Below are 27,514 nucleotides of genomic sequence, written 5' to 3' on the forward strand. Positions count from 1 at the left end.
CAGAGCACTCTGTCCAAGGCATGTTGCAAGGACTATGAGAGACTCAGGGGTCCCTAAAATGATGTTTTTTCCCTCAAGAGAGGAAACGAGGCAGAATAAGACAGTCCTCTAACAAGTGAGCGCTGTGATTGCTCAGGAGAGAGGGAGCATGGTGGGCCCGAGTGGCCAGTCCAGGAGGGACAAAGGAGAAGAGGGGCAATGTTGGGAGGGAGGGTGGTAGGAGCAAAGTCCCAGAGGCAGGAAGTTGAGAGAGAGCTGAGGAAACCGTGGGTGGCTCCATGGGGAGGTTTGTGTGAGTGAAGTGACAAAGTGCCATACGTCTGGCTAGGATGGAGGACTGTATCCAAAAAGTAATGGGAACGACGGAAAATATCTGAGAGGGCTCCTTCTTCTCCCGGCCCAGGTCTGGACTCTACTTACCTCTGAAAGGAAGACAAGAAGAAAACATTCAGTAATGAAACCAAGAAAGAAAGCTGTGCACACGTACAGCTAATAGGCCGTTCATTGGCTGCTGCACAGAACTATCGCAATATGACTTAAATGAGGGGTCATTCAGAAAACCAACAGCAGATTCGGGCGCACTGAAGGCGAGAGTTAAAAGGGGACTCAGGACCATCCAGTGGGACGTTAAGTTGTCATGTTATAGGCGTGTGGCTAAGGTCCAAAGAGTTGAAGTGATCTCCGGGAGACGGCAGGCGAGCACAGCGTCACACTCCACCCCAGCAATCTTTCAGACACGTTTACCTTGAGCTCTGGAGGTGCCCAGAACCTCACCTGTGTAGTAGACAGGGAACTCCCTGCACATCCAGCCCCACCTGCTGTTCTGCATGGCTGCCAGGGGCTTGGGATGTGTCGGCCCTGCTGGTGTGTTAGTCTGCCAGTAAATAAAGGGCCGCAATCCAATGGGACTTGAACTCTTCAGAAGGCCGCTGAAGAAGCAAAGTCTCCCAGGACCAGGATTTCGCTGTGTGTGGCTCCAGGATGGTCCAGGGAAGGAGGGAGGAGGGCACTCACCTCTCTTAGACTTACAGAGAAAACTCTTTAAATTTGGGGAAGTAAAATGTCCGACTACAATACTCACTCCTGGCTCCTAGCAGATGTGTGTCCCTTAACTGGACCAAACACAAAAACATTTGACTACACATTGAAGCCCTCTTTGCTCAGAGTGCTGGGAAGCAGGATATCTTTTCTTTTATAGCTATCGTTTTAATGGAATTTAAAGAACAAAATAAACAAATAAAACAGAAAAGACTCACAGCCCTAGCCAGTTTTGCTCAGTGGATAGAGCAACGGACTGTGGACCAAAGGTCCCGTGTTCGATTCAGGTCAAGAGCACGCACCTCGGTTGCAGGCTTCTCCGTGGCCCAGGCCCTGGTCGGAACGCTTGCAGGAGGCAACCAATCAATGTGGTTCTCTCACATCAATATTTCTGTCTATCCCTGTCTCTTCCATTCTCTCTAAAAACCAATGGGAAAATATTCTCTGGTGAAGATTAAGAAAAAAGACTCACAGGTATAGAGAACAAACAGGGTTGCCAGATTGGAGGAGGGTTGGGGGGCTGGATGAAAACGGTGAAGGGATTAAGACATACAAATTGATAGTTACAATGTAGTCATGGGGATGTAAAGTACAGCATAGGGAATATCGTCAATAATATTGTAATAGCTTGATATGGTGTCAGGTGGATATTAGAAAAATCAGGGAGAATATTTCATAAATTATATAAATGTTTAGCCACGATGCTATACACCTGAAACTAATGTAAAATAATGTTAAAAGTCAACTGCAATTGAAAAATAAATAAATAAAAATAATATGGAAGAGAAAGAAGAAAGAAACACACTCTCACAGTTGACAGTGGCTGGGGGAAGGAGAGGAGCCTGATGGGACTGGAGTATGTGGCATTCCCTCGGGTGGTGAGTGGGAAAGGCTGAGAAACGACAACACAGAAGAACAAACATGTAAAAATATTTGACGGCAACAAGAAAGCAGCCTAAAAAATGAGCATCCTCAACTTAGTTTTTATTTCTTTTACAAAATCATTGTTTTAAAACTTTCTTACAAAAAATTTTTAAAAGACAAAAATGACATGCAGGAAATAAGAATAGTATTCCTCTAATACAAAGGCAGTAAAGTAAACAATTTTTTCAGGTGCTAGACTGCACACATAGCACAGTCACTTGCCAAACCAGAACCCCCTGAATTAATCACTTCTGGTTTGTCCAGCATCAGTGTTACTGGTTGCGGGAGACAATTTGCCTGAACTGCTCTCTTTTTCTGCATCCGGTGTGGTAGCCTCCTCCCAAGTACTTATCAGAGGCTTCCGGAGGGTTTCTGGAAGTTGGAATGTTAGAATTCCACTCACAAAGGCCAAACACCCAACAAGCAACTAGCAGGAATTAAAAAAGAAAAGAAAGAAGAAATAAATGACACATCAAGAAATAAATGTACCCTTCAGCGAATAATAATTTTGAGCCTTTTTCAGAGGAAAACAGAACTGAATTTGACATACCAGCTCACATTTTTTTTAGCAGCAAGACCTTTGGTGACTGAGGCTGGACTGGGAGTTCTTGAACTCATCGTCCAGGCTTAATCTGATCACTCATGAATTCATTCCTGAACCACTGTGGCGCCCCTACTCCATCAGTCCCAGGTGCTGCCTGCATTACTACTCCCCCAGGCGCTGTCCTAGGAGCTGCTCCACAGAGAAAAAAGGCCCTGTCCCCTTTTCCCAGGCTACAGTCTTGTGGAGAAACCCAGCTACTGAGCCTTGGGTTGGGACTTCATGGTCAGGCACTGTCTTAATCAACCCTGTCCTTGCCCTGATGATCATTACTCTATCGGCATTCAATAAATGATGGGGAATGAATGAATGCATGCACAAATAAATATTTCAATGAGCCAAAATCTACAGAGTTTAAGGGGAAACCAAACAAGGGCAAGGGAAATGAACTGCTACTTTAGAGAGTGGGGTGGTCCATCTGACCTCCTAGAAAAATTCCCCTGCCATCCTGGCCAGCTCCCTCCCTCCCACAAACATCCCAACAGCGCCCCTCCCCTCCCCCTCCTCCCTGGACGGGGCGGAGCCTTTCATCCTCTCCAGGTCCCACTGCCTCTCACCTCCTTCTCCAGGTCTTCCTCCATCTGCAGACCTCCCTCCCTCTCACAGATTTATGACCTTTTCCTTGCCACCGGCTAGTAAAAATAAAAGTCCTCAAGCCTCTTATCATCTCCAAACCCACTCTGCCCGGTAACTTGCTACCAGTGTGGCCCTGGGCAAGTTACCTGACTTTTTTACTCCTCGGTTTCCTTATATGTAAAATGGAAATACTAATAGTGCCGGTCCCAAAAGACTGTTGAAAGGATTAAATTAAATAACGCCTACAAGGCACTTAAAAGAGTGCCTGGCCCATGGTAAGCAGTGGATAAATGATATCTTTTAAAACAAGCAAAAGAGGCCCATCCTCTCCACAGTGGTCACTGCCTCCTCTCTCAGCTCTCCTTCCACCTGGCCCTCAGCAGCCTGGCCCTCTCCCGCCACCCACAGAAGCTGCTCTGCCATCTCACCAAGTTTCTATAAAGTGATTAAACACCTGGGGTATAAAGATCCAAATGCTGGAGAGGTTAACGGAGAACGGGGCCATGATGCTTCCCGCACGGGACACCATGCTGCCACTTCCCACGGCCTGTGTCCTAAAAACAAGAGGAGCATTAAGACAGATACAGGCAAGGATGGAAGACAAGGGGAGCACAGATGACACAGAGAGTGATGGAACAACTTCCTGAAGCCCCTGTCCACCCTCCAGCAAATGGTAAATAATACAACTTAAGCTTGGCTTCATATACTTGGAAATAAGTTTACTTTAATTTTTCAAGCATCACTCGTGATTTAAATCCACATTCTGCGTTGGTATGTGCAAGCATGCAAATAATTCAAGACCCAAAAACTATTCTTCATCCAGTAGGCAGATGAGGCCCTCATGTATATTCAGTCTGTCTATTATTGAGGACAACATCAATTTCTAGAGCCGGAATTTGTTTGGGGTGGGAAGTGGGAATTTGGGATATTTATCTCTATGGAACATTTTCTTTATTTTTTAAAAGTCAAGTGATATCTTAATGTGCTTTTCTTTGCAAGGTATTTAGCCCAGGCCAGGTGGCTCAATTGGTTGGAGCATCGTCCATAGGTTGCAGGTTCAACCCCCAGACAGGCATATACCTAGGTTGATCCCCAGTCAGCTCTTGTACAGGAAGCAACCAGTTGATCTCTCTCTCTCTCTCTCTCTCTCTCTCTCTCTCTCTCTCTCTCTCTCATTAAAAAAAGAATTTTTTAAAGGTATTTAAATAACCTTATAAAATATCTAACAGGAAACAATGTGCTTTTCATGTGAGTATCTTTTCTTACACCAAAGAGAGAGACCCAAGGAGAAACCAAACCTGCCAAACACATTGATCTTGGAATTCTAGTTCCCAGAACTGTGAGAAAATAAATTTCTGTTGTTTGAACCTCCCAGCTTTGGGGTTTTGTTATAGCAGCCCTAGCAAACTAACACAACTGAATCAGAACACCAAGAGACACATCCTGAGAAAATTAGCCTGCTTCAATGGACAGTCAGCGTAAGTCAATTATATTTGCGATTTAAATTGGTTTTAAGATAACAGAGTGTTATTTCAAAACAATTTCTTTACTACCCTTGCTAATGGAAGTATAGACAAAGTTTCAGATTCGGAATGAGCGCCATGTAAGTTCCCCGTATCTTAGAGTTCAGGTAATGGTTTTGAAAGTAGAGCATTTATACCCAAAGGCCAAATATAAGGAAATGATATGTAAGTGAAAGATAATAGGAAAACAACAACAAAAAATAAGTGACTCTTACCTTATCACGGTTGGATACAGTTCTGCTGTGTAAAGGTAAATGAGGCCAAATGCTGCTCCTATGGCAAATTTTCCAGCCATAGTTGTCACCATAGTCCAAAAATAGTACTTCTGGAAAAATGCGTTAGCAGAAAGACTGTCATAAGTAATTAAAGAAAAACATAAAAACTTGAAAATTATTATTTAAAACTTTTTAATCCTCCAGTATTTTTCACAACAGTGAAGAGTTCTATTTTTCTGTTGGAATTCATTTTGTAAACTCTACTCATGGCCTGCAAAAGCTTTCCATCTTTATGAAATTTAGGGAAAACTTTGTGCCTCCTCCTCAGCCTTGGAGATTTCAAATGACCAAATAAGGAAAGAATATCTCTTGGGGAGATTGCTGTGGAACAAGAAACTCCAGACTTTCAGACTTGCCGGTTTCACCAATAACTGACCAACTCTTGGAACTGAGCCAGCAGAATAAATCAAAGAGCCATAAAAACAAATTGTGCCCTTTGCAGCAATAATCCCACGGCTTATAAATTATCTTCAGAGAATAATTTGAAAGTGATAACTGAACTATTAGTACAGACTCTCCACCCCTCCACCCCCCGCCCTTTGGCTGATGCATTCAGCAGCAAAACCTTTCGTTTCGCTTCCCACTGCGTCCCACTGCCAGCAGTGCCTCACAAGGACCTCCCATAGTCCATCCCTTCTCTTCCCCCTTATATGCCAGCTGGATGTTGAGACCCAGACGACCTGGAGTTCATGTGTTGAGGATGGCAGCGCCTCTGTCCACCTGAGTCCCTGAATGACTCCGTGGAGCCAGACATATTCTTCTCACCATTCCCACTGCTACCAACCAGGTACACACACATCAGACTTTCTATGAGCAAGAAATCAGCATCTACTATGTGAAGTCACTGAGATTTGGGGATGTCTCTATTAAAGCAGCTGGTGTCACCTTGTCATATTAATCAGTCTTGTAGACAATGTTTGTTGAATAAATTACTGTGACTTAAAAAATGTGTATTGTGTTATCACTGCCATTTGGGGAGAAATTTTGCCAGTTCAAAGGCAGCTGCCATCAACTCAACCAATATCAATGCAAAGTACCTAAAAGCACAAACAAAAACAAGTGTGGATGAAGCTCCCACAAATTGGCAGAAACCTCCTCATCCTGAGTAGTTTTATTGTATTCATATCTGTTGTATATTAATCACCACCTGGAAATTTCAGTTACATGAAACATTCAAGTCACCAACCCTGATAATTCAGTAAATTATCACCATAAAAGAAAGTCACTGGTTAGCTTAAATGTAATGTCAAACAATAAACAAAACCAGAGAGAAACCAAGATGGCGGCATAGGTAAACACCAGAAATTGCTGCCTCGCACAAACACTTCAAAAATACAACTAAAAGACAAAACAGACATCATCCAGAACCACAGGAAGACTGGCCAAGTGGAAATTCTACAACTAGAAGAAAAGAGAAAAGCACACTGAGACTCAGAGGAGCTGCAGAAGTAAAGTGCAGAGGTATGGAGGTGCAAGCAGAATGGGCTGGCAACTGAGGACACGGTTGTCTTTTTCAATCGGGAGGGAGTCACAAGCTCCCGACTGCTCTGAACTCCAGTTCCAGGTGAGTCTCTGGGGACCCAGACTTATACGGGGAGAAACTGGACTGTCTGGCATTGGTCGGAACTCGAGAGCAGCTTTCTCTCAGAGGTGCTTGCAGCGATTACTGGGACACTGAGAAGCAGGGCCTCTTAGGGCAGGACTGAGGAGCAGCCATAGCTGCTTGCTCCGCCCTGTTGATCCCCTGAGACCCCGCCCCACCCAAGCTGTGCACAGAGGCTTTTGCATATGAATGCCCTGGCCCTTTGCAATCTGAAAATTACCTGACAAACTGCAGCTGGATCAGAGAAACCCAGAACATCCAAAAGAAGGCCCAAGGCCCCAGAGCAACTTGCATTGCTTCACAGCTGGGCTTCTGCTGGGTAGCCTCAGGCAGAGGCTAAATTAACACCTCCTTAGAAATCCAAGAGCCAGTGTACCCAGTGGTCAGAGTGGGACCATCCAGATTACAACTCCTCAGATCCATAAGGGACACACTCAGGGGGCAGACTCAGTGAACACCAAAGCCCCACTGAAGCAAGTCTTGCCCCAGAAGGGTGTCTCCAGCACAGAAGTTCTCCCACTGCAGACACAGCTGATTCTCACAGACAATTGGCATGGAGGTCAATTCCTCCCAGTGATACCTACAACAATCAAGGCTTAACTACAACAAGGCTGTGCACAAAGCCCACAAGGGGGTTCACCAAGAGTGTCCACCTCCAGTAATTGGGGAGGCTGACCCCCCTGGGCCCTATAGGACACCTAGCACAGAAAGCCACTCTATCAACACAGGGAAGCATAAAAAATGTGGAGACAAAGAAACAGGTCACAAATGACAGAAATGGAGGAAAGCAAACTACTGGATATAGAGTTCAAAACCACACTTTTAAGGTTTTTCAAGAATTTTCTAGAAACCGCCGATAAATTTAGTAAGACCCTCAATAAGTCTAGTGAGACCGCTGATAAATGTAGTGAGACCCTCAAGAAATCTAGTGAGACCCTCGAGGATATGAAAAAGGACCAACTAGAAATTAAGCATATACTGACTGAAATAAAGAATATTATACAGAATTCCAACAGCAGACTAGAGGATCGCAAGAATCAAATCAAAGATTTGAAATACGAAGAAGCAAAAAACACCCAACTGGAAAAGCAAAAAGAAAAAAGAATCCAAAAATATGAAGATAGTGTAAGGAGCCTCTGGGACAACTTCAAGCGTACCAACATCCGAATTATAGGGGTGCCAGAAGAAGAGAAAGAGCAAGATATTGAAAACCTATTTGAAGAAATAATGACAGAAAACTTCCCCTACCTGATGAAAGAAATAGACTTACAAGTCCAGGAAGTGCAGAGAACCCCAAACAAAAGGACTCCAAAGAGGACCACACCAAGACACATCATCATTAAAATGCCAAGAGCAAACGACAAAGAGAGAATCTTAAAAACAGCAAGAGTGAAACAGTCAGTTACCTACAAGGGATTATCCATATGACTGTCAGCTGATTTCTCAACAGAAACTATGCAGGCCAGAAGGGAGTGGCAAGAAATATTCAAAGTGATGAATAGCAAGAACTTACAACCAAGATTACTTTACCCAGCAAAGCTATCATTCATAATTGAAGGTCAGATAAAGAGCTTCACTGATAAGAAAAAGCTAAAGGAGTTCATCACCACCAAACCAGTATTATATGAAATGCTGAAAGGTATTCTTTAAGAAGAGGAAGAAGAAGAAGAAGGTAAAGATACAAATTATGAACAACAAATACACATCTATCAACAAGTGAATCTAAAAAGCAAGTGAATAAATAATCTGATGAACAGAATAAACTGGTGAATATAATAGAATTAGGGGCATAGAAAGGGAGTGGACTGACTATTCTCTGGGGGGGAAAGGGGTGTGGGGGGTGCGGGAAGAGACTGGACAAAAATCGTACACCTATGGATGAGGACAGTGGTGGGGGGGGGGTAAGGGCAGAGGGTGGGGTGGGAACTGGGTGGAGGGGAGCTATGGGGGGGGGAAGAGGAACAATTAATAAAAATAAAGTTTACCACCTATCTGGTAAATATATATATATATATATATATATATATATATATATATATATCTCCTAAAATGCCTTATGCTACATGTTGCGATACTATTGCTTAATAATTATATAATTACTGGGGAAAATTATATAAAGTGCTGTGAAACATTGTTACAGTGACCATGTTTTTCAAACACAGAATGAAAATACAGGTTCTGATAAGATTGTGGGGGGAAGAGAAGGGGCACTTCTGGATGCAAGAGGTGTTCTAGGAGATGAAGCTTGCTCAAATATGGGAATGTGAAAGTTGCTTCAATAGGTTATGGCAGTGCTTCCCACTAAGAAACTGCATTTTTAAAAACAAGCTCCTCAGGGGACATGTGCACACTACAAATTTCTAACTGCTAATCTACCACAATGAAAAACAAGACTATTTAAATAGGAACAATCCTGAATATAAGACACTAGAGGCCCAGTGCACAACAATTTGTGCACTCAGGGGGATCCCTCAGCCCGGCCTGTGCCTTCTCGCAGTCTGGGACCCCTTGGGGGATGCTCCTCTGGGGATCGGGCCTAAGCTGGCAGTCAGATATCCCTCTGGCAGCCCAGGAGCCCTCTGGGGATGTCCACTTGCCAGCAGGGAGCAGACCTAAGCTGCAGTCGAACATCCTTAGGACTGCTGAGGAGGCAGGAGAGGCTCCCGCCACCACTGCTGTGCTGGCAGCTGGCAGCCTGGCTTGTGGCTGAGCAGAGCTCCCTCTGTGGGAGTGCACTGACCACCAGGGGACAGCTCCTGCATTGAGCACCTGCCCCCTGGTGGTCAGTGTGTGTCATAGTGACCATTCATTCCCAGTCATTCAGCAGTTAGGGTCAATTTATTATATAGGATAGAGGGCTGGTGCACTGGTGGGGGCCCACTGGTTTGCCCTGAAGGGTGTCCCAGATCAGGGTTAGGGTCCCACTGGGGTGCCTGGCCAGTCTGGGTGAGGAGCTGAGGGCTGTTTTCAGGCTGGTCAAGCCCCCCAGTGGGGACCCTCACTCCATGAGGGTATGGCCAGCCTGGGTGAGGGACTGAGGGTTGTTTTCAGGCTGGCCACACCCCCTTCAGGGTGGGGGTCCCTAGTGGGGTTCCTGGCCAGCCTGGGTGAGGGGATGATGGCCATTTTCAGGCTGGCCATGCCCCCTGGTGACCCAAGCTCCCAGTCTCTCCTTTATTTCTTTTTTTTACCAGCAGGTATCTGGGATTTATTTATCTTCTATAACTGAAACTTTGTAGCCTTGAGCAGAGCCCAGTGCTAGCCAGGGCAGGCAGGAAGCTTGGCTTCCTCCATCGCCAGGGGCAACCCAAGCCTCCTGCTCACTCCAGCTTCGTGGCCATGGCCATCTTTGTGATAGAGTGATGGTTAATTTGCATATTACTCTTTTATTAGATAGGATAATATCCTCCAGATGTCTCCATGGCTCCCTCTCTCCTTCAGGTTTCTGATCAAATGCCACCTTCTCTGAGAGGCATCCAGTCTTTGATCAGCCTAGATAAAATAAAATAGTATACAGGTGTGCTCCCCACCATCCACAGTCATTCTCTATTCCTCTTCCTGTTTTTTCTTTGTTATACTTACAGAAACTTGATTCACTACATATCTTCAGCACCTAGAACAGCACCTGGTACATAATAGATGCTGGATGAATGAATACATGTTTAGGATTATAATCGCTGAGAGGTACCTACTTTCCTCACTCAAAATAACTGTGTTTACCAAATACAACACTGGCCATCTTTGGAAATGGGATGATGGGCATTTTTAAAAATATATTTCTTTTTTCTGTAAATTTTCAACAATAAGCATGTACTACTTATATAACAGAATTTTTTTTAAAGAAAATATATTGATAAATATTATGCATGCATCCTGTCCCTATATCTCAATTGACCTTCATATTTACTGTAATAAGCTAAAAATTCCCTCATCAAGCTGTCATAGTATATAACTAACCATTCCCTAAATAAAACATAAAATAACTCACCAAGGGAATCACCATAATCAAACCACAGAAAACTGCACTTGAGAAAAGGGCGGTGATCAGAGCTTTCTTTCTCCCCAGAATGTCCATCCCGAAGCACAACACAATGGAGGCAGGAATATCCACTGCACCTGTCATTGAGCAAAAGGGCCCTCTATAAGCCATGGTGTCCAGCTGTACAAGGGCACCTCACCTTGTAACCCATTCCCCAAAAGGAGTGATCAGCAGTATTTCTGCTTCCAGGGGCCTCTAAGAACTGTCAGCTACTTGAGCAGCAACAAGTCCCACCCCTTTAAACTCCCTGGAGGATGTCTCCTGTGAAATTCTACTGTAATCAGTCCAGCACTTATTCTATTCTACTCACCTATTCTATTCTATTCACCTATTCACTAAGCCGTAAGCACCCCCAGGACACAGCAAGGTGCCTGGAGGGCAGGCCTGTTGAATGAATAAATAAGTAAAATTAACAGACACCATTGATGATTTCTGATCTTTGGTTTCTTATGCTTGACAAAACTGGGGAGGGGGATGTATCAGTAACGTCAAACTTAGAAACTAAAGTAGAAAATCCAATGTCAGCCAAGTACATAAAGTAATGTAACTGCTTGGTGGATTTTAAACCTAACAATAAGCGTTTTTAACCTAATATGGATCACCTACAGAACAGGGCTGGTTTTGGACCTCTTTTCACTCTCCCACAACAACAATTAAAGGGCTGAATCCATAATTGACATAAAAGCCCTTCCCTTGAAGAACCAACGTTCGAATCCTAGCACCAGAACAACAACCAAAAAAAAAAAAAAAAAAGCTTTTTTATCCATCAGTCAGAACCAAACAGGAAGTAAGAAAGATCTCTCAGCAAAACTGAGTCAAGCCAACAATCTCCTTTGGGAAAGGAGCCAGCCCAGCCCAGGTCTTCCTTGTAATTCAAAGTTTGTTCCTTCCTCCCTTTGCAGCAGTCTAATCTCAGGACACTACCCACCACTGCCTTTTAGGAGTGATGAGCATTTGTCATTTCATCTACAGAAGCTTGCAAGCACCTGGAGGGGCAGATCTGGGTCTAAATGTCTCCTGCAGGTTCGGGGACACATCCTAGGGGGTAGATACGTATTAGTAGTACATCAGAAATTAAACTCGGCTGCAGCTGCTCAGAAAAAAACTGACTCAGACAAAAGCAAAAAATAATAACAACATTCTGACATTCTGAGTCCCATTTGAGAGACAGCCCCTCTCTCTCTCTCTCTCTCTCTCTCTCTCTCTCTCTCTCTCTGGAGGAAGCACCTTCCTTTCACAGATGCTGTTGTCAGTTCCATGTTTCCTGGCCAGGACAATAGATACACTTATTACTCTACTCTTTTTCTTTTTTTAAAGAGTTTATCAAGCATTTTTCACGATCAAATAAGACAGTGGTCTTCAAAAGAGCGTCCTGAGAGTAAGCTAGGATTGTTATCCCTACTTGACAACTAAAAGTAAATTATTTGAGCCAAAAGAGTAAATGCCAGCTCAGGAAGTGGAAGCAAGGTCTTGGTGAGCCAAGGGGCCGTCCTGCAGCCTTCCTCCCCCACTACCTTCCTGCATGTGGGCTCAGAGCTGTCCCCTGTACAGCACTGTGTGCAAAGACAACAGACAACAGAGTCTAGCACAGCTGGGCAGCAACTGTGAAACCGCTAAAGGGACAGTGAAAGTGGACTACACTGGTTTCCCTTGAGTTGTTGCTTCAGGGTACTGACACTACATCTGATTTTTGGCTTGGCCATGTCTGGGAAAGAAATGGGGCAGGAATGAGGCCCACATCTTCTGGGATTAGGACAATGGTTCATTACTTTCTTCACCTTATAAAATATCTCTCTAATCACTGGGGCCCTATTCCACTCCTATCTGCACTAATCCCAAAGGCTCTCATCTGCAAGTGGCAGAAAACCAGAGCTGAAGTTCCCACCAGCCCCAAACCATCTCAGGAAATGAAAGCTTGTTCAAAACTGTCACAGCATGGAAGTGCCTGCCTGCAAGAGGACCACTGGAAAGGGTACGGATATGAGAAATCCAAGACAGAAGAGACTATCAAACCATGTAGATTTGCCTTGGAAACATTTTTACAGTTATGCAATTACCCAGTTTCTTGAGAATGTGTATCTCCATCAAAATTAAGAAACCATATCAGCCCAGCCAGCGTGGCTCAGTGATTGAGTGTGAACCTATGAACCAGGAGGTCACAGTTCAATTCCCAGTCAGGGCACATGCCCGAGTTTTGGGCTCGATCCCCAGGGTGGGGCATGCAGGAGGCAGCCAATCGATGATTCTTTCTCATCATTGATGTTTCTATCCCTCTTTCCCTCTCCCTTCCTCTCTGAAATCAAATATAGATGATAGATAGATAGATAGATAGATAGATAGATAGATAATAGATAGATAGATAGATAGATAGATAGATAGATAGATAGATAGATTTTTTTTAAAAAGAAACCATATCATAAAGATCTAAAACTTCAGCTTTCCTAAGCTTCCCCCGTCCCCACCTCATTTTCCTACCATTTGCTGCTCTGTCCTAAGAATACTGCTTCATTTCTCAAACTGATGTATAGAATGGGATGAAGTCAAGATGGGCTCTTTCTACAAGCTTGATGGTTTTCCCAAAAAGAGAACAAAGGTTTTTGTGTGGAGTTTTTTTCCTTAAAATGACTTCCCTCACAATTCCTACTGAGCTGTAATAAACAAAAATAGATGTCATCGGAGCACTTTAATGAGAAGGGATGCTTCCTGTGTATAAAAATGTTAAAGCAAGGTTTTTCTGAGGACAATATCAAGCACAGGCAGCCTACAGGACCAGAAGTTAAGACTAGTTGAACAAGTGCAGATAGATTTGTACGATTTCTCTCATGTTTGGAGCGAATTTGGTTTACCCTAAGAGTCACACCGCAAACGATCACAGCACTATCTGAAGCCAGTGTTAACCTGCTGCTACAATGGAAGAACCACAACATCAATTATAGCCGCATGTATTTAAGGGCTTTAACTGACTAAAATTTCTAAAGTAAGGACATTAAAAGGAGAAAAGAAACCAGAAGATTTCCAAGACATATTACATTTTAAAAGGAAAACAACGTACAAAGAGCAACATGCAGTGAGTAATCTCACTTATGTTCAAATAAGAAACGTTTATCTGCGCAAATGTATGGATATGCGTGGAAAGAGATGTGAAAGGGCAAAAGCCAAACATTACAGCAGTTACCCCTGGAAGAGAGATCTGAGATAGGATGGGCGTAAAAGAAGGAAGCAAGCAAGCAAGCAAGAGGCAGAAAAGGACTAAATTCTTCTAACTATTTGCCTTCTTAAAAAAGAAAATACAGGGTGGGGCAAAAGTGTGTTTACAGTTGTGAGTACGCAAAACACAGTTTATTCTTGTATTATTATTTATTGTATTATTTTCCATATGAACAACTGTAAGCCTACTTTTGCCCACCCTATATATACATGTGTTACAGTATAATTACACTACATGAGACAATAATCATGTCGTTGGCAGTATTGTTCCTAGAAGAAAAAAAGACAATAAAAACATGGCAGAAATTGCATTTCATTGTTACACATAAATATAATTTAACTACTTACCTATGAGAAAGAGGTTTAAATATACATTGCCTCCTAGATTAACAGAATTCAAGGAGAAGGAATAGTATCCCAAACACCCCGTGAACCAAATCAGCCAAACAATAAGTGTCCTTTTTCCAATATTGCAGTCATAAAACAGATATAATAGCCTGTGCTTATTAGCGTAATGAGACTGTTGATCAGCAGGACTGTATAGATCCAGGGATAAGAGTTCTGACAGCTTAAAGGTGCCTGCCCTATTCCACTTGGCCATCTGATCAACCACTGTTTGTGCTTCTTCATATTTTCCCTCTGAAAGAAGCCAAAAAGGAGTCTCCGGGAGCATCCAACAGAACAAGACAAAGGGGGCAGTCACTGTAGAGAGGATTATCTGGTAGATCCACCAGGTCCTGACCAAGTAGCCTGTCAAAGCCACCACCATCGTTCCAATGGCAAAAAAGGAGTGCACTTGGATGCATGCCCACGTCCGAGCCTTCATGCCGATAAATTCTGTCACATAGACGAACACCACCACGAGATAGCCGCTTGAAACCTGAAAAACACAAGGGGAAGGCGGTCTGGATTAAAGGTCACATTGACAACTCCTAAGTGGTCTGCTGTCTCTGCCAGTGACATGTAGGCAAGAAAGAAAATGCCAAAGAATTGTTTTCTGGAACCCATATCACATTTATAAAAGGGCACCTAATCTGATCCATCCTTCCATTTTAAAAGGGGTCCTTTCATCTTCCTCCACCTTCTCCACACTTCATGGCAAAACTTGAGAGGTAATGTATAAATAAAGGTGAGACACAGCTTTCTGTTTCATTTAAATATTCCTTTACACTGTGAATTTATTTCTCAGTTCCTTGTAACTGTACATATCCATTTATCTATATATGCATGAGGCCCTTATTATTAAATCCTAAATTTTAAATAGGGACAAAAAGTTGTGGTAAGTAGTGGGAAGAAAAAAGATTTAACTAAAACTCTATTTTGACCAGCAACAAAGGAAAAAAATGGGTACAGAAGAAAAAAACAGATAAGTTGGACATCATGAAAATTTAAAACTTCTGTGCATCCGAGGACACTATCACTGGAGTGAAAAGGCAACCTAAGGATTGAGACATTTGCAAAACACATATATGATAAGGAAAATTATCCAGAATGTATAGAGAACTTCTAAAAACTCAACAAACAAACAATCTAATTCAAAAATGAGCAAACAAGGAACTGGGATTTCTCCAAAGGAAGAGATGTGAATGGCCAAACAACATCACTAATCATTAGAGAAATGCAAATCAAAATCACAATGTGATACCATCTCATAGCCATTAAGATGGCTGCTATAAAAAAATAATAATAAAAACAGAAAATAACAAGCGTTGGCAAGGATGCAAGAAATTGGAACCTTTGTGTACTGCTAGTGGGAATGTAAAGTGATGCAACCACTAAAGCAAGCTTTATGGGAATTCCTCAAAAATTAAAAAATAGAGCTGCTATATGACCCAGTAATCCCTCTTTGGTTATATAGCCACAAAAACTGAAAGCAAGGTCTCAAAGAGACATCTGAACATCCATGTTCATAACAGCCTTATTCACAGTAGCTAAAATGTGGAAACAACACAAGTATCCATGAACAGATGAACAGATAAGCAAAGTGTGTTGTATGCATACAGTGGAATATTATTTAGCCTTGAAAAGGAGGGAGGAAGAATATTCTGACATAAGCTACAACGTGAGTAAACTTTGAGGACATTATGCTAAATGAAATAAGACAATCACAAAAAGACAAATACTGTATGACTGAATTTATATGGAGTGCCTAGAGAGAGAACATAGAATGATGCTTGCTAAGGGCTAAAGGGCTAGAGAGAAAGAGGAATTATTATTTAATGGGTACAGAGTTTCAGTTTTGCAAGATGAAAAATATTCTGGAAATGAATGATGGTGTTGGTTGGACAGCAATGTGAAGGTACCTAACATCACTGAACTATACACTTCAGTTCAATTGGTAAATTTTATGTGATGTGTGTCTTACCACAATAAAAAAAAAAAATGGGAAGAAACCTTTATCTTGAAAATAGGCCCAGCAAGCTGGACGGGACCAAGGGAGAGAAAAAAGGGGATATATGTAATACTTTCAACAATAAAGATCTTTTTAAATAATAAAATAAAATAGTCCCATTTTTAACAATATTTAGATTATAATAGTAGTCTGTGATCTTTCTTGGAATATAAAAAGAATGAGTCAAATGATGGATTGTTTTTTAGGGGAGAGGTGAAAGGATTAGAATTTTTCCTGCAAAATTATTTCATATTTGACTTTTACAACACAATCATAAAGTTAATTTTTGCAAAATTATTCCAGAGCACCACCAATTTTCCCAAAGGCTTCTCTTCATTCTTTAATATTCGAATTACACTCTTTTGAAACCCATGTGGATGTTAATTTCTGGACCCCTTGGTGAGAGGGGATACGTTCCCTTCTCTGTGCTCAGCAAGATTACAAGCTCTTCCTGCAGATAAAAAAGTCACTCCATTATCCGTGACTAGTGACCTTCATAGAGAATCCCTGCTGCTGTTTGGTCATTTGGAAGCTGTCTGAAAGCCACCCCAAGTGTGGAAACAACGTCCTCACTCGCTGGCCCACCTCCAGTGACAGTCCCTGTTGCAGAGAGCCTCCTCCCTGCCGGGTGCTGTCCCACAGATGTTTACTGTAATCCCACTGAATGCTGACAACAGCCCTGAGAAGCAGGTGTTATTTCCCACAGCTCAGAGTTTAGAAACTCAGGCTCAAAGAGGATAACATGGTTCCCCACGGGCACACAGCTAAGAAGCCAATCTGTGGCAAACTCATGCCTTTCTCACAGGGCTCCCCTGGCTCCTCAGAACATAAAGGCCGAACGCCTTCCTGTTTTCATTCTTACTGCACGATACACAAACGACTTCTTTAACACCTTACCCATCTGTTTGGCTCATACATGCAGGGCCTGATGAGACCAATATAATTAATTGCTCAGAAATAAAATAATGCCTTAGGAACTGTGGAATGTGGACCCTGTGCCAGGCATAGAGTCAAACAAAAAAGTTTCTGCCTAGTAGGCAACAATTACTCATTTTAATGAGTCCCATTCTAAACAAAGGGCATTAATGTTCCACCGAAAGAACTTCGGCAAGGGAGTGAACCAAGGTTAAGCCTTGATCTCTCGCCCTAGATTCCAAATTGGCATATCTGAGAGAGTTGAGCTTCGATGTGAAACACTGTGTCCAATTAAAAAAGTAAAAAAAACACAACTCACAATAGCAAGAAGAAAGCGTGCAAGCATGAAGCTGTAATAATCCAATGTGAAGGCCGCTGCTATGCCAAAGAAGTACATGCCAATGCTTGTGGACCACAAGACAAGTCGTCTTCCTATCCTGAAAGAGAAGCATCAACAGCGGAGGAAGCAGGATAGAGCTGTAAACATCCACCCCAATTCATGAAAGATGTGTTACCCATGTTTTTAATAGCTTATGTTTCTGGTTATTGTTTTCGGCAAAGCATAAGTAAAGACTTATTTCTTCAAGAGGCCAGTCTTTCAGTGGCAAGGTCTCTACCTAAGCTGCTAATATACATATATGATCACTCTGGGTGATCCCCAGGAGATCCACTAATCTGGGACTTGGGGGAAAAGGAGGGAGCATGTGTCCCTTCCCTCCCAGGATCCCAGTCTCTGATCTGTTGGATCACCTTCCCAACCGAGCTGGTGCTGCCCACCAAGGCTGAGGCAGCTCTTGCTAAGCTTTCTTATAGATAGAGATCTTGCTACATTCTGCTGATAAAGTAAGATGCTTACTTGCCATATATTTTTATAGTTGGGGAAGGGTATTTCTTTGTCTAAAAACAAATAACAGCCTGACCGCGTAGTTCAGTGGTTAAGTGTCAACCTATGAACCAGGAGGCCACAGTTCCATTCCCAGTCAGAGCGCATGCCTGGGTTGTGGGCTTGACCCCCAGGAAGGGGCTGTACAGGAGGCAGCCAATCAATGATTCTCTCTCATCATTGATGTTTCGATTTCTCTTTCCCTCTCCCTTCCTCTCTGAAATTAATAAAAATAAATATATACATAAGTACATAAATATAAATGAAAACAAATTCTATTCCTGACAGATTTTATTTTAATTGAGGTGTAATTTACATGCCACAAAAACCAACTTTTTAAAGATTACAATTCAGTGGCTTTTAGTGTGTTCACAGAGTTGGGCAATTGTCATCACGATCTAATTCCAGGACATTTCCATCACTGCAAACAGAAACTCTGCACCCCAGAGCGGTCATCCCTCATTCTCTGCTCCCTCCAGCCCTTGACCACCACCAACCTACTTTCTGTCTCTGTAGAATTGCCTCTTCAGGACATTTTATATAAATGCAGCCATACAATATATTACCTTGCATGTCCGGCTTCATTTACTTAGCATTATGTTTTCAACATTCACCCATGTCGTAGCATGTATCAATACTTCAGTCTTCTTGATGAGTAACTAACATTCAATTGTATGGATATGCCACATTGTTTATCTATTCATCAGTTGATGGACAGCGGGTTGTTTCACTTTTTGATTATTATAAATAATGCTGCCATCATCATTCCTGAACAAGATTTTGTGTGAACTTATGTTTTCAATTCTCTTGGATATACTCTGACGAGTGAAATTGCTGGGTTCTATAATAACTCTATGTTTTAACTTTTTGAAGAACTTCCAAAGTTTTTCCCAAAGTGGCTGCCCTGTTTTTTACACTCCTACCAGCAACATATGAGGGTACCGATTTCTCCATATGCTCCACAACACTTGTTATTATTGGCCCTTTTTATTACTGCCATCCTAGTGAGTGTGCAGGAGTATCTCGTTGTGATTTTGATTTACATTCCCCCAGTGATTAATAATGGTGAGCATTTCATATATGTTCTTTAGGGAAATATCTATCCAAGTCCTTTGTCCACTTTTAAATTGGATTTTCTTTTTATTGCTGAGTTGTAAAAGTTATTTATATATTCTGATACTGACTCTTATTAGATATACGACTTGCAAATATTTTCTCCCTGTGAGTTGTCTCTAACAGATAGTTTTAAGGCAAAAAAATATATAGTCCCGAGATTCCAACCAGTAGATAAATTATTAGAATTCATGAGCATTTAATGAGGTGGCTGGATATATTGTCAATATATATAAATTAATTCTATTTCTGTATACCAGTAACAAATATAAAAATTTTTAAATGCCATTGCAATACCTTAGAGCTGTGAACTATATATGAATAAATCTAACAAAAAGCTTGTAAATGCTCTATAGAGAAAAGGACAAACTTCAAGAATCAAATCATTAAGGGAAATAGATATATCATTAGAAAGAGACTGATGGTCCCTTAGAGGACTCTGAAACAGACTAGTGCGTTCATAGACAGAAGTATGGAACAAATAAGGCACTGCACATTAGCAGGAAAAGAATCAGTAAGTGATGCTGGGACAACTGTCTAGCCATATAGAAGAAAATACAACCAGAGTCCCTTTCTCATAACTTACATTATAAAAATCAGTCCCAGAAGGATTAAAGGCACATATGTGAAATGCAAAACCATATAACTTTAGGAAGATGATATTGGAGAATATCTTCAGAACCTAATGCAGGAAGGGAAGACATTTTTTTTAAGATACAGAAAGCACTAACCAGGAAGGAAAGGATAATACATTTGACTTCACGTCCATCTGAAAGACACTCCTGGCTGGCGTGGCTCATTAGTTGGGTGTTGACCTATGAACCAGGAGGTCATGGTTCGATTCCCATCAGGGCACATGCTCGGGTTGCAGGCTCGATCCCCAGTGTGGGGTGTGCAGAAGGCAGCCAATCAATGATTCTCTCTCTTCATTGATGTTTCTATCTCTCTCTCCCTTCATCTCTGAAATTAATAAAAATATATTAAAAAGAGACAAAGAGAAGACACATTGGAAGGAGGAAGGGAGGGAGGGAGGGAGGGAGGGAGGCAGGGAAGGAGGGAGGGGAAATATTTATTTGTTTTACATATAACTAAAGGATAAGGATCCAGAATAGTCAAAGGACTCTTGAATTCATGCACTGGTGGGGTCCCTTGGCCTAGCCCTCCAACATCCCCCAAAGGGCCCTGGATTGTGAGAGGGCAGTTCTCTGGTGACACCCTAGAATCAGACTCCCTCCTCTCTGGTTCCGGGTGTATCACCTGAGAACTGTAGCTGCCAAGTCACTGCAGCTCAGCAGCTCCTGCATTCAGCGTCTGCCCCCTGGTGGTCAGTGCCCATCATAGCTACTGGTCAGAGTGTCTGTCCCCTGGTAGTCATTGCGTGTCATAGCTACCAATCGGATGGTCGAATGGTTGGACGGTCACTTAGGCTTTTATATATATAGATAGGAAACAGACAAAATGGGGAAAAGATTTAAAGTCACTTCATAAAAGAGAAATCTGGTTAAAAGGATGAAAACAGTGTCAATGACATACAATCATACTGTTTATTTCTGACCAGTTGTCAAAAGTAAAAAGTCTTGTAATACCAAGTGTTGGCAAGGATATGGAGTAATAGGGTCTCTCACCCTGCTGGTGTGAATGCAAATTGGGAATGCAAATCAGGAAAACCAAAGAATACTTTAGCATTCTATAGAGAAGCCGATAATGTGGACCTCCCCCTACCCCTACCCCCTCCCCCTCAGGTTCTAGGGGATGTACTCTGAAGATGCTCTTGCACATGTCCACGTGGGTACATGCATAAGAATGTTCCTACAGTATTGTTCCTAACAGCCGGCACTGCAAACAAGCCAAACATCCTTCAACCACATCATAGACACGTGTATTGCAGTGTATTCCTGCAGAGGGATATGCAGGATTGTAATGGCTACAAATAATAAATCTTTTTTCTTCTCTCTTTCCCCTTATGCCTTTCTCCCATCCTCACCCTCCTCCCTCTTTCTTTTTCTCCCTCTCTTTTGCTTTATGGTACTAGCTAGAATCTCCAGTACAATACTAAGTGGAAGTGGGGTTGCACATATCCTTGTCTGTTGCTGATCTCAGTGGAAAAGCTTTTAACAGTTCACAAGATGTGCATGGCACATTCTTCTATTTTTAGGTTTTATCATGAATGAATTTTGAAATTTATCAAATGCTCTTCCTGTTTATTGAGTTGGTGATAAGAATTGTGCTCTCTTCCACTGATTTGTTTCTAAAATAAATATGCTCCATAACTTATTCTATAAATTTCAATTTCTCATATTTTCCAACTCTGTTTTCTGAGTTTTATTATTGATCATTTTTTTTTCTCAACTATCATCCATGTTACTAATTCTTTCTTTAGCTGTGTATAATAGGTTGTTAAAAGTACCCAGGAAGTTTGTTAGTCCCTCTTTATTTTTTAATTTCTAGATGTTCTAGGTAGGTATTCTTCAATTTTATGTCATTTTAAAATACAATTTCCAGACTTTTAGCAATGTTTTAAAATTTGTCTTCTATTTCTTTAAGAATATAAACATAGCCCTGGCTGGTTTGGCTCAGTGAATAGAATGTGGGCCCACAGACTTAAGGGTCCCAGGTTCAATTCCAGTCAAGGGCATGTACCTTGCTCGGTTGCAGGCTAGATCCCCAGCCCTAGTCGGGGTGTGTGCAGGGGGCAACAAGTCGATGTGTCTCTCTTATATCCATGTTTCTCTCTCTCTGTCTCTCCCCCACTAACTTCTACTCTCTCTAAAAATCAATGGAAAAATATCCTCTGATGAGAATTAACAACAACAACAAAAAAAGGAATATAAACATAGTTACTTAATTATCTATGCCTGGTAATTCCAGTATTTGAAGTCTTTGTGCAGAACTAGGTACACCTCTTAAAGACCAAGTCTATTTAACAACAACAACAAAAAATCAAAGTAATAACCAGTATATGTTGAGTGGTTAAATGTCCAAGGTACATTTTTTTAATTTATTTTTTTAATTGTTTAAAGTATTACATTTGTCTCCTTTTTCCCCAGATTGACCCCGCCCCCAAAGTACTTTTTCTGTATTAATTTTACAATAACCGTTTGAAGTGAATGCTATTGTTTCCATCTCCAGCTTACAAGTAAGACTCTAAAACGCAGGTTAGGCACTTTGCCCAGAGGCCACAGAACCAGGGTTTGAACGCAGGCAGACTGTCTTCAGAGCCCATCCTCTCACCACTATTATTTTTTGAAGCATGAAAATGACTAAAGCTTTTAACATAATTCCCTGTCCCCTTAGAAAACCAGATAGGAAAATAAACCCCACCCCAAGCAGCAATGCTAACTATTTCATTGTACCTGTCAGAAAGGTAGCCAAAAATCAGCGCTCCCAGCAGGACTCCTACCATGAATGTAGGCTGGATCAGCTTGGCAAACCATTCTCGGTTACAGACCAGATCCCACTGAGTCACCACGGTGCTGTCCCATTTGCTCGTGTCATAGATGTAGCCATCCAAGCAAGGAAAACGACTTTTATGGCCGTTGTAATTATAGTCCAGATTCGACAAGTTATCTCTCCGGAACCTGTTACACCTTTTGAGCTCCCAGATCTCACCGTCCTGTAGCTGCACCACAACTTGCTCTTCATGGCCCGAGGAAGACAGCTTCCAGATGTTGTCCAACCTCCAATCAGAAACATTGTGGAAAAGAACCCGGCTCACATTGCCTGGGGGCCTGCAGGCGTACCTGGGGAGCACCGTCATAAACACAGACGCCAAGTAGTGGACGCCACAAGAGATATTCTGGAAGGCAACCGTGAAATAGAGAAATACCTGGTATCTGAAAAGAGAAGAAAAGCACGTTATCATATACCGACTAAAAAAAGAACATAAGTGCCATAACCGGTTTGGCTCAGTGGATAGAGCGACGGCCTGCGGACTGAAAACTCCCAGGTTTGATTCCGGTCAAGGGCATGTACCTGGGTTGCGGGCACATCCCTAGTAGGAGGTGTGCAGGAGGCGGCTGGTCGATGTTTCTCTCTCATCGATGTTTCTAACTCTCTATCCCTCTCCCTTCCTCTCTGTAAAAAATCAATAAAATATATATTTTAAAAAAAAAAAGAACATAAGCAAATATGAACGGTCTTTATCATGTTTACCTTAACATATGTACAGATGGATAAATACAGAACAATCATAGATATGTCCGTATGCACAGGTTAGTGTGTATGCATATATGCATAGCTCTGTTGAGAGGGCCTAGAAGCAATGAAACCCCAATAGCAACAAGCACACCCAGTGCCCAGATCTTGATTTCTAAATACCATTCTCCAATAAAGGAAACCAGGCAAAAGAGACCAGGAGGGGGAGAATACAGACTAAACCTGGAGCATCTTGTAATATCCGAAAGTAAGGAAGTGCTCAAAATACAAAAGATCCTGAGCATGCTTCCCATTTAAACCTTCCTTTCTCTTTTGCAAGGATAACTTCTTGAAAAAAACAAAACCCTACCTCCTTAGGTGTCTCGTATTCTAACATATCCCTCTGTCCCTTACAAAGCCTGCTATCCATCACGTGTCATCCACGTGCCCAAACTAAAACCCCTCTACGACAACATACCTGTAGATACAGTGTACACAGCTGGAGAGACACACGCATGAAAAAGAAGTATACAGACACAAAAGGCAGAAAACCCAGATGCAAGGGTGCTGGTGCTTCCAGGGTTTAGAAAGTCCCACTTCGGGCATCCATTGATGCCGGGGTTCATGTCCCAGCATCAAGAAGGGTTCAGGAATCTGGAGAAAGGGCTGTGCGTAGATGACATAGGAATCCAGAGACTAATAAAGAGTCTGGAGACGAGATATAATTTTGAAAGGCATTGGGGGTCAGAGGACCTTCAGCTAAAGGAACTGAAGACTCCCTCCTTGCCTAGGACCCTTGCTTTTATTAACACAATGTGTCCTAAGGCAAGGTGGAGATAATACACTTCAAAGGGTAAGGTTTCAAAGGGTACAGAAGCATTGTCAGTTTGGGGGAATTAGCCTACAGCTGTTCAGGTGTTTGGCCAGTAGGAGGCAATAACATGTAGATTAAGATGCTCTTTAACTGTCTGGCAGACACAATCAGTTTCCTATTCAGGTTTGGGGAAATGCCTTTAGCCATTCCCAACAGGTGACTACATGTGTGACTCAACCCTGTTGAGTCCCCAAGTTTCATCAACCTTTTGATGAAACTCTTGAAATTATGACATGCTGGAATTGGTTCCCGGCACAAGGGAAAGCAAAAATGGCCAGAACTCCCTGAAAATGGGCCATGCAATCTGGGTGATAGGTGAAAAAACTTCCAGTTCCAGATTTATGCCATGCTGCCTTAAAAAAGCATAGCTGGTGGCACCCCACTGTGCCTAAAAGGGTGGACTCCAGAGCCAGACTGTCAAGGCTTGAATCTTGACTTTGTCACCATATGGGACTTCGGACAAGATCCTTAACTTTGCTATGCCTCAGTTTCCTCGTCTGGGTGGCCGTGGGAATGCGAAGATTTAATACATGTAGAGCACTATGGCACATTGTAGGTGCATGTGTTAGCTATTATGATGCTCTTAAAGGAAAGTCAAAAAAGAAGAACAAAACAAAAAATAAAAGGTTCATATTTTGGAAAAAACACACACACACATAGATGTAGGCTCCACAGTCCAAATCTGACATTTTAAAGCATCTCTACCCTGGCCCCAGAACAACTCAGGGACCCAGGTTCTTAGATTCTCCCAACACAGATGCCTGCATCTCAGTGTCCTCAATTCCCTCTCACTCGGGACTTATGTCATGAAGTTTATGGAACTTCAATACAATTTTAGAACAAGTCCTGAAGGTGCTTTTTAGTTCTTAGGTGTCCTGCTTCCCTCCCTTAAAGGTGATTAGGGTAGAGCTTCCTTATCTTAGAAATGACTAATGAGAAGTGTAAGGTAATCACAGATCTCTACTTAACGCTTTCACTAGGTTTTCTTAAGAGAAGGCTAATAATACACAATAGCCTCCCTTCCTATTTATAAATAAAGAGACCAATTACAGCAAAATATGAGAGAAAAGATGGGGTGCCATGTTAGTCATACTTTTTGCAAACCTTTAGCTGTAAGCTTTGATTTGTTACCCTTTTCCTTCTTATAAGCTGCTTTCACCATCAACCCTTCCAGGATGGAGGCTCAGGTGGCAATAACAGTCATGATATTGAGAACTTATTGAATTACTGGAGGCCCAATGCACGAAATTCGTGCAAGGGTAGGCCTTGGCAGCCCCGCCCGCCACACACACCCATCTTGGCCTGGCCCTGGTCAGCCACCACACACTCCCAGTTCCCTGGTTCTGCAGAGCCGCCTGATTGGTCACCCCGCTGACCAGTGTGGCCTGGGCCTCCCTCTACAGGGTGATTGAGGGGTGATGGCGGGCCCCCTCTCCCCCACCAATCGCATCACACCCGCCTTGGCTGGCCTGGTGCCAGTGGGTGTCATAGCGTGGTCGTCCAGACGGTGGTTCCACTGTTCGGCCATTCGGGCGATTTGCATATTATGCTTTTATTATTATAGATAAGCGTTTTGCATACATTCTTGTGGCAGGCTAGGAATTGTCTCCCAAAATCTAGTCCCCACTTCTTCGACCACTGTGAGCTACCTTTGACCATGTGCGTGAGGACCAGGAAAGCAGTATCAAGTGAAACACTGTGCGTTGCTACCTGGCACAGTGTGCCTGGCACATGCTAGCTTCCTATAAATGTCAACAAACTCCCAGGACTGGTTGTTCGTGGGGCAATGCCTGCCAGGCACTGAGAAGACCCGAGGGCGGGAGAGGTGGGGCAGGGCAGCAGTGTCTTGGGACGTGAAAGAGGAAACTGGAGGATTGGAGAAACCAGCGCTCCTCTGTTCCTGTAACCCGGCCTCTCCCACTGGGCCTCCCGGCCTCAGCGCCCCAAGTTCCTCCTGCCCTGCCGCAGGCACGCTGGGCGGGCCCTGCCACCCCCATTCCCGAAGCGAACCCCAAGGCCCTTCTCCTCGCTGTGGGGAGGTCCCGCCACCAGGGTCAGTCTGGCCCAGGGTCTCCCGACTTCCCGGGACACATGGGGTGAAGGTGTCTGCAGATCGCGAGCCCAGCGCTCAAACCCCACTGCAACGGACAGAAACAGACCCCACCGACGCCTCCACTCACGCGGCTCCGGATCGCCCGGGCCGTCCTCCCCCAGCCGCACCCCCAACTCCCTACCTGCCAAAGTGCCCCACGCGGTCAAAAATCAGCTCCAAGTTGCTGGGCCCCATGGTGCGGCCGCGCACCGCGCCCCGAAGCCGGACGCGCCAAACTCGCCCAGGTCGCCGCCGTCACCACCCGCCCCGCCCCGCCCCGACCCCGCGGCCGCGTGCCCGGGGCCACCCCAGCCCTCTGCGTCCCCGCGCGTCCGAGTGATCGGGACGCGCGCGGGGCCCAGCTCTCCCTCCTTGTTACTCAACGGCTGTCCCCGCACCAGCGCACCACCCCGCCCCTCGCCCAGCAGCCTCGGCTTCTCCCCGCCACCAGGGCCTCTTCCCGACGCGCCGTGGTCCCGGAGCGCCGTCCACACCTGAACCCCCCCGGGGTCGCGGGGCCGCCGCTCTGGAAGGAAGCCAGGGCGTTTGTGGAGGGGTCCACCCGACAGCCCAAGGCGGGAATGCGGCGCGGCTCGGGCTCGGCCAGAACCCGGCATCTGCAGGATGGCTGCCTATCACCACGGCTTTCAAACGTCCGCGCTTTAGTCTGCGGCAGTACTCTCCCCGCATCACCAGAGGTGAGTGGAAGGCCGGGGTTCAGACTTAGCTCCTCATCTCTCGTCAGCATGCTGGGTGGCCCCGTATGTACATTTCTGGACTCCACTCTGGGTCACAAATGTTGTTTTCTCAGAGAAGTCCCACAATTAGACCTCCAAGACGGGAGTCTACAAGAGAGAACATCAAGAATGGATTCTGGCCCTAACCGGCCGGTTTGGCTCAGTGAATAGAGCGTCGCCCTGTGGACTCAAGGGGTCCCAGGTTCGATTCCGGTCAAGGGCATGTACCTTGGTTGCAGGCACATCCCCAGTAGGGAGTTTGAGGGAGGCAGCTGATTGATGTTTCTCTCTCATCGATGTTTCTAACTGTCTCTCCCTTCCTCTCTGTAAAAAAAAATCAATAAAATATATATATAAAAAAAGAATGGATTCTGATGAATTCGAGATGGGCAGGATCTTGCAGGCTGTGTCGGAGATGTTACCGTAAGGCAAAGGCAACTCCCTTGGTGGAAACTTAAGTACAAAAGTAAAAACAAATCTGCAGTTGAAAGGATTTGAAAAGGAGAGAAAAGGCCAGTCCCAAAGTACCTCCCTCACCTACTAGTCACAGAGACACTTTCTTTGGAAATGCACATACTCCTGGGCTGA

General features: G+C 43.6%; 1 protein-coding gene across 1 annotated transcript; it reads right to left on the reverse strand.

The window, feature by feature from the left end:
- Positions 1 to 2,194: 2,194 nt before the first annotated feature.
- Positions 2,195 to 26,384, reverse strand: SLC22A16 (solute carrier family 22 member 16; the record flags this gene model as incomplete). The annotated part of the gene is made up of 8 exons (XM_081093966.1): positions 2,195 to 2,389; positions 3,594 to 3,693; positions 4,878 to 4,987; positions 10,529 to 10,656; positions 14,135 to 14,666; positions 17,413 to 17,530; positions 22,443 to 22,922; positions 26,332 to 26,384. The coding sequence occupies 8 exons, from the start codon at positions 26,382 to 26,384 to the stop codon at positions 2,204 to 2,206; spliced, it is 1,707 nt and encodes a 568-aa protein (XP_080950092.1). The 3' UTR covers positions 2,195 to 2,203.
- Positions 26,385 to 27,514: the final 1,130 nt, after the last annotated feature.

This window comes from Myotis nattereri (genome assembly GCF_964212035.1).
Source record: "Myotis nattereri genome assembly, chromosome: 6".
Classification (NCBI taxonomy): domain Eukaryota; kingdom Metazoa; phylum Chordata; class Mammalia; order Chiroptera; family Vespertilionidae; genus Myotis; species Myotis nattereri.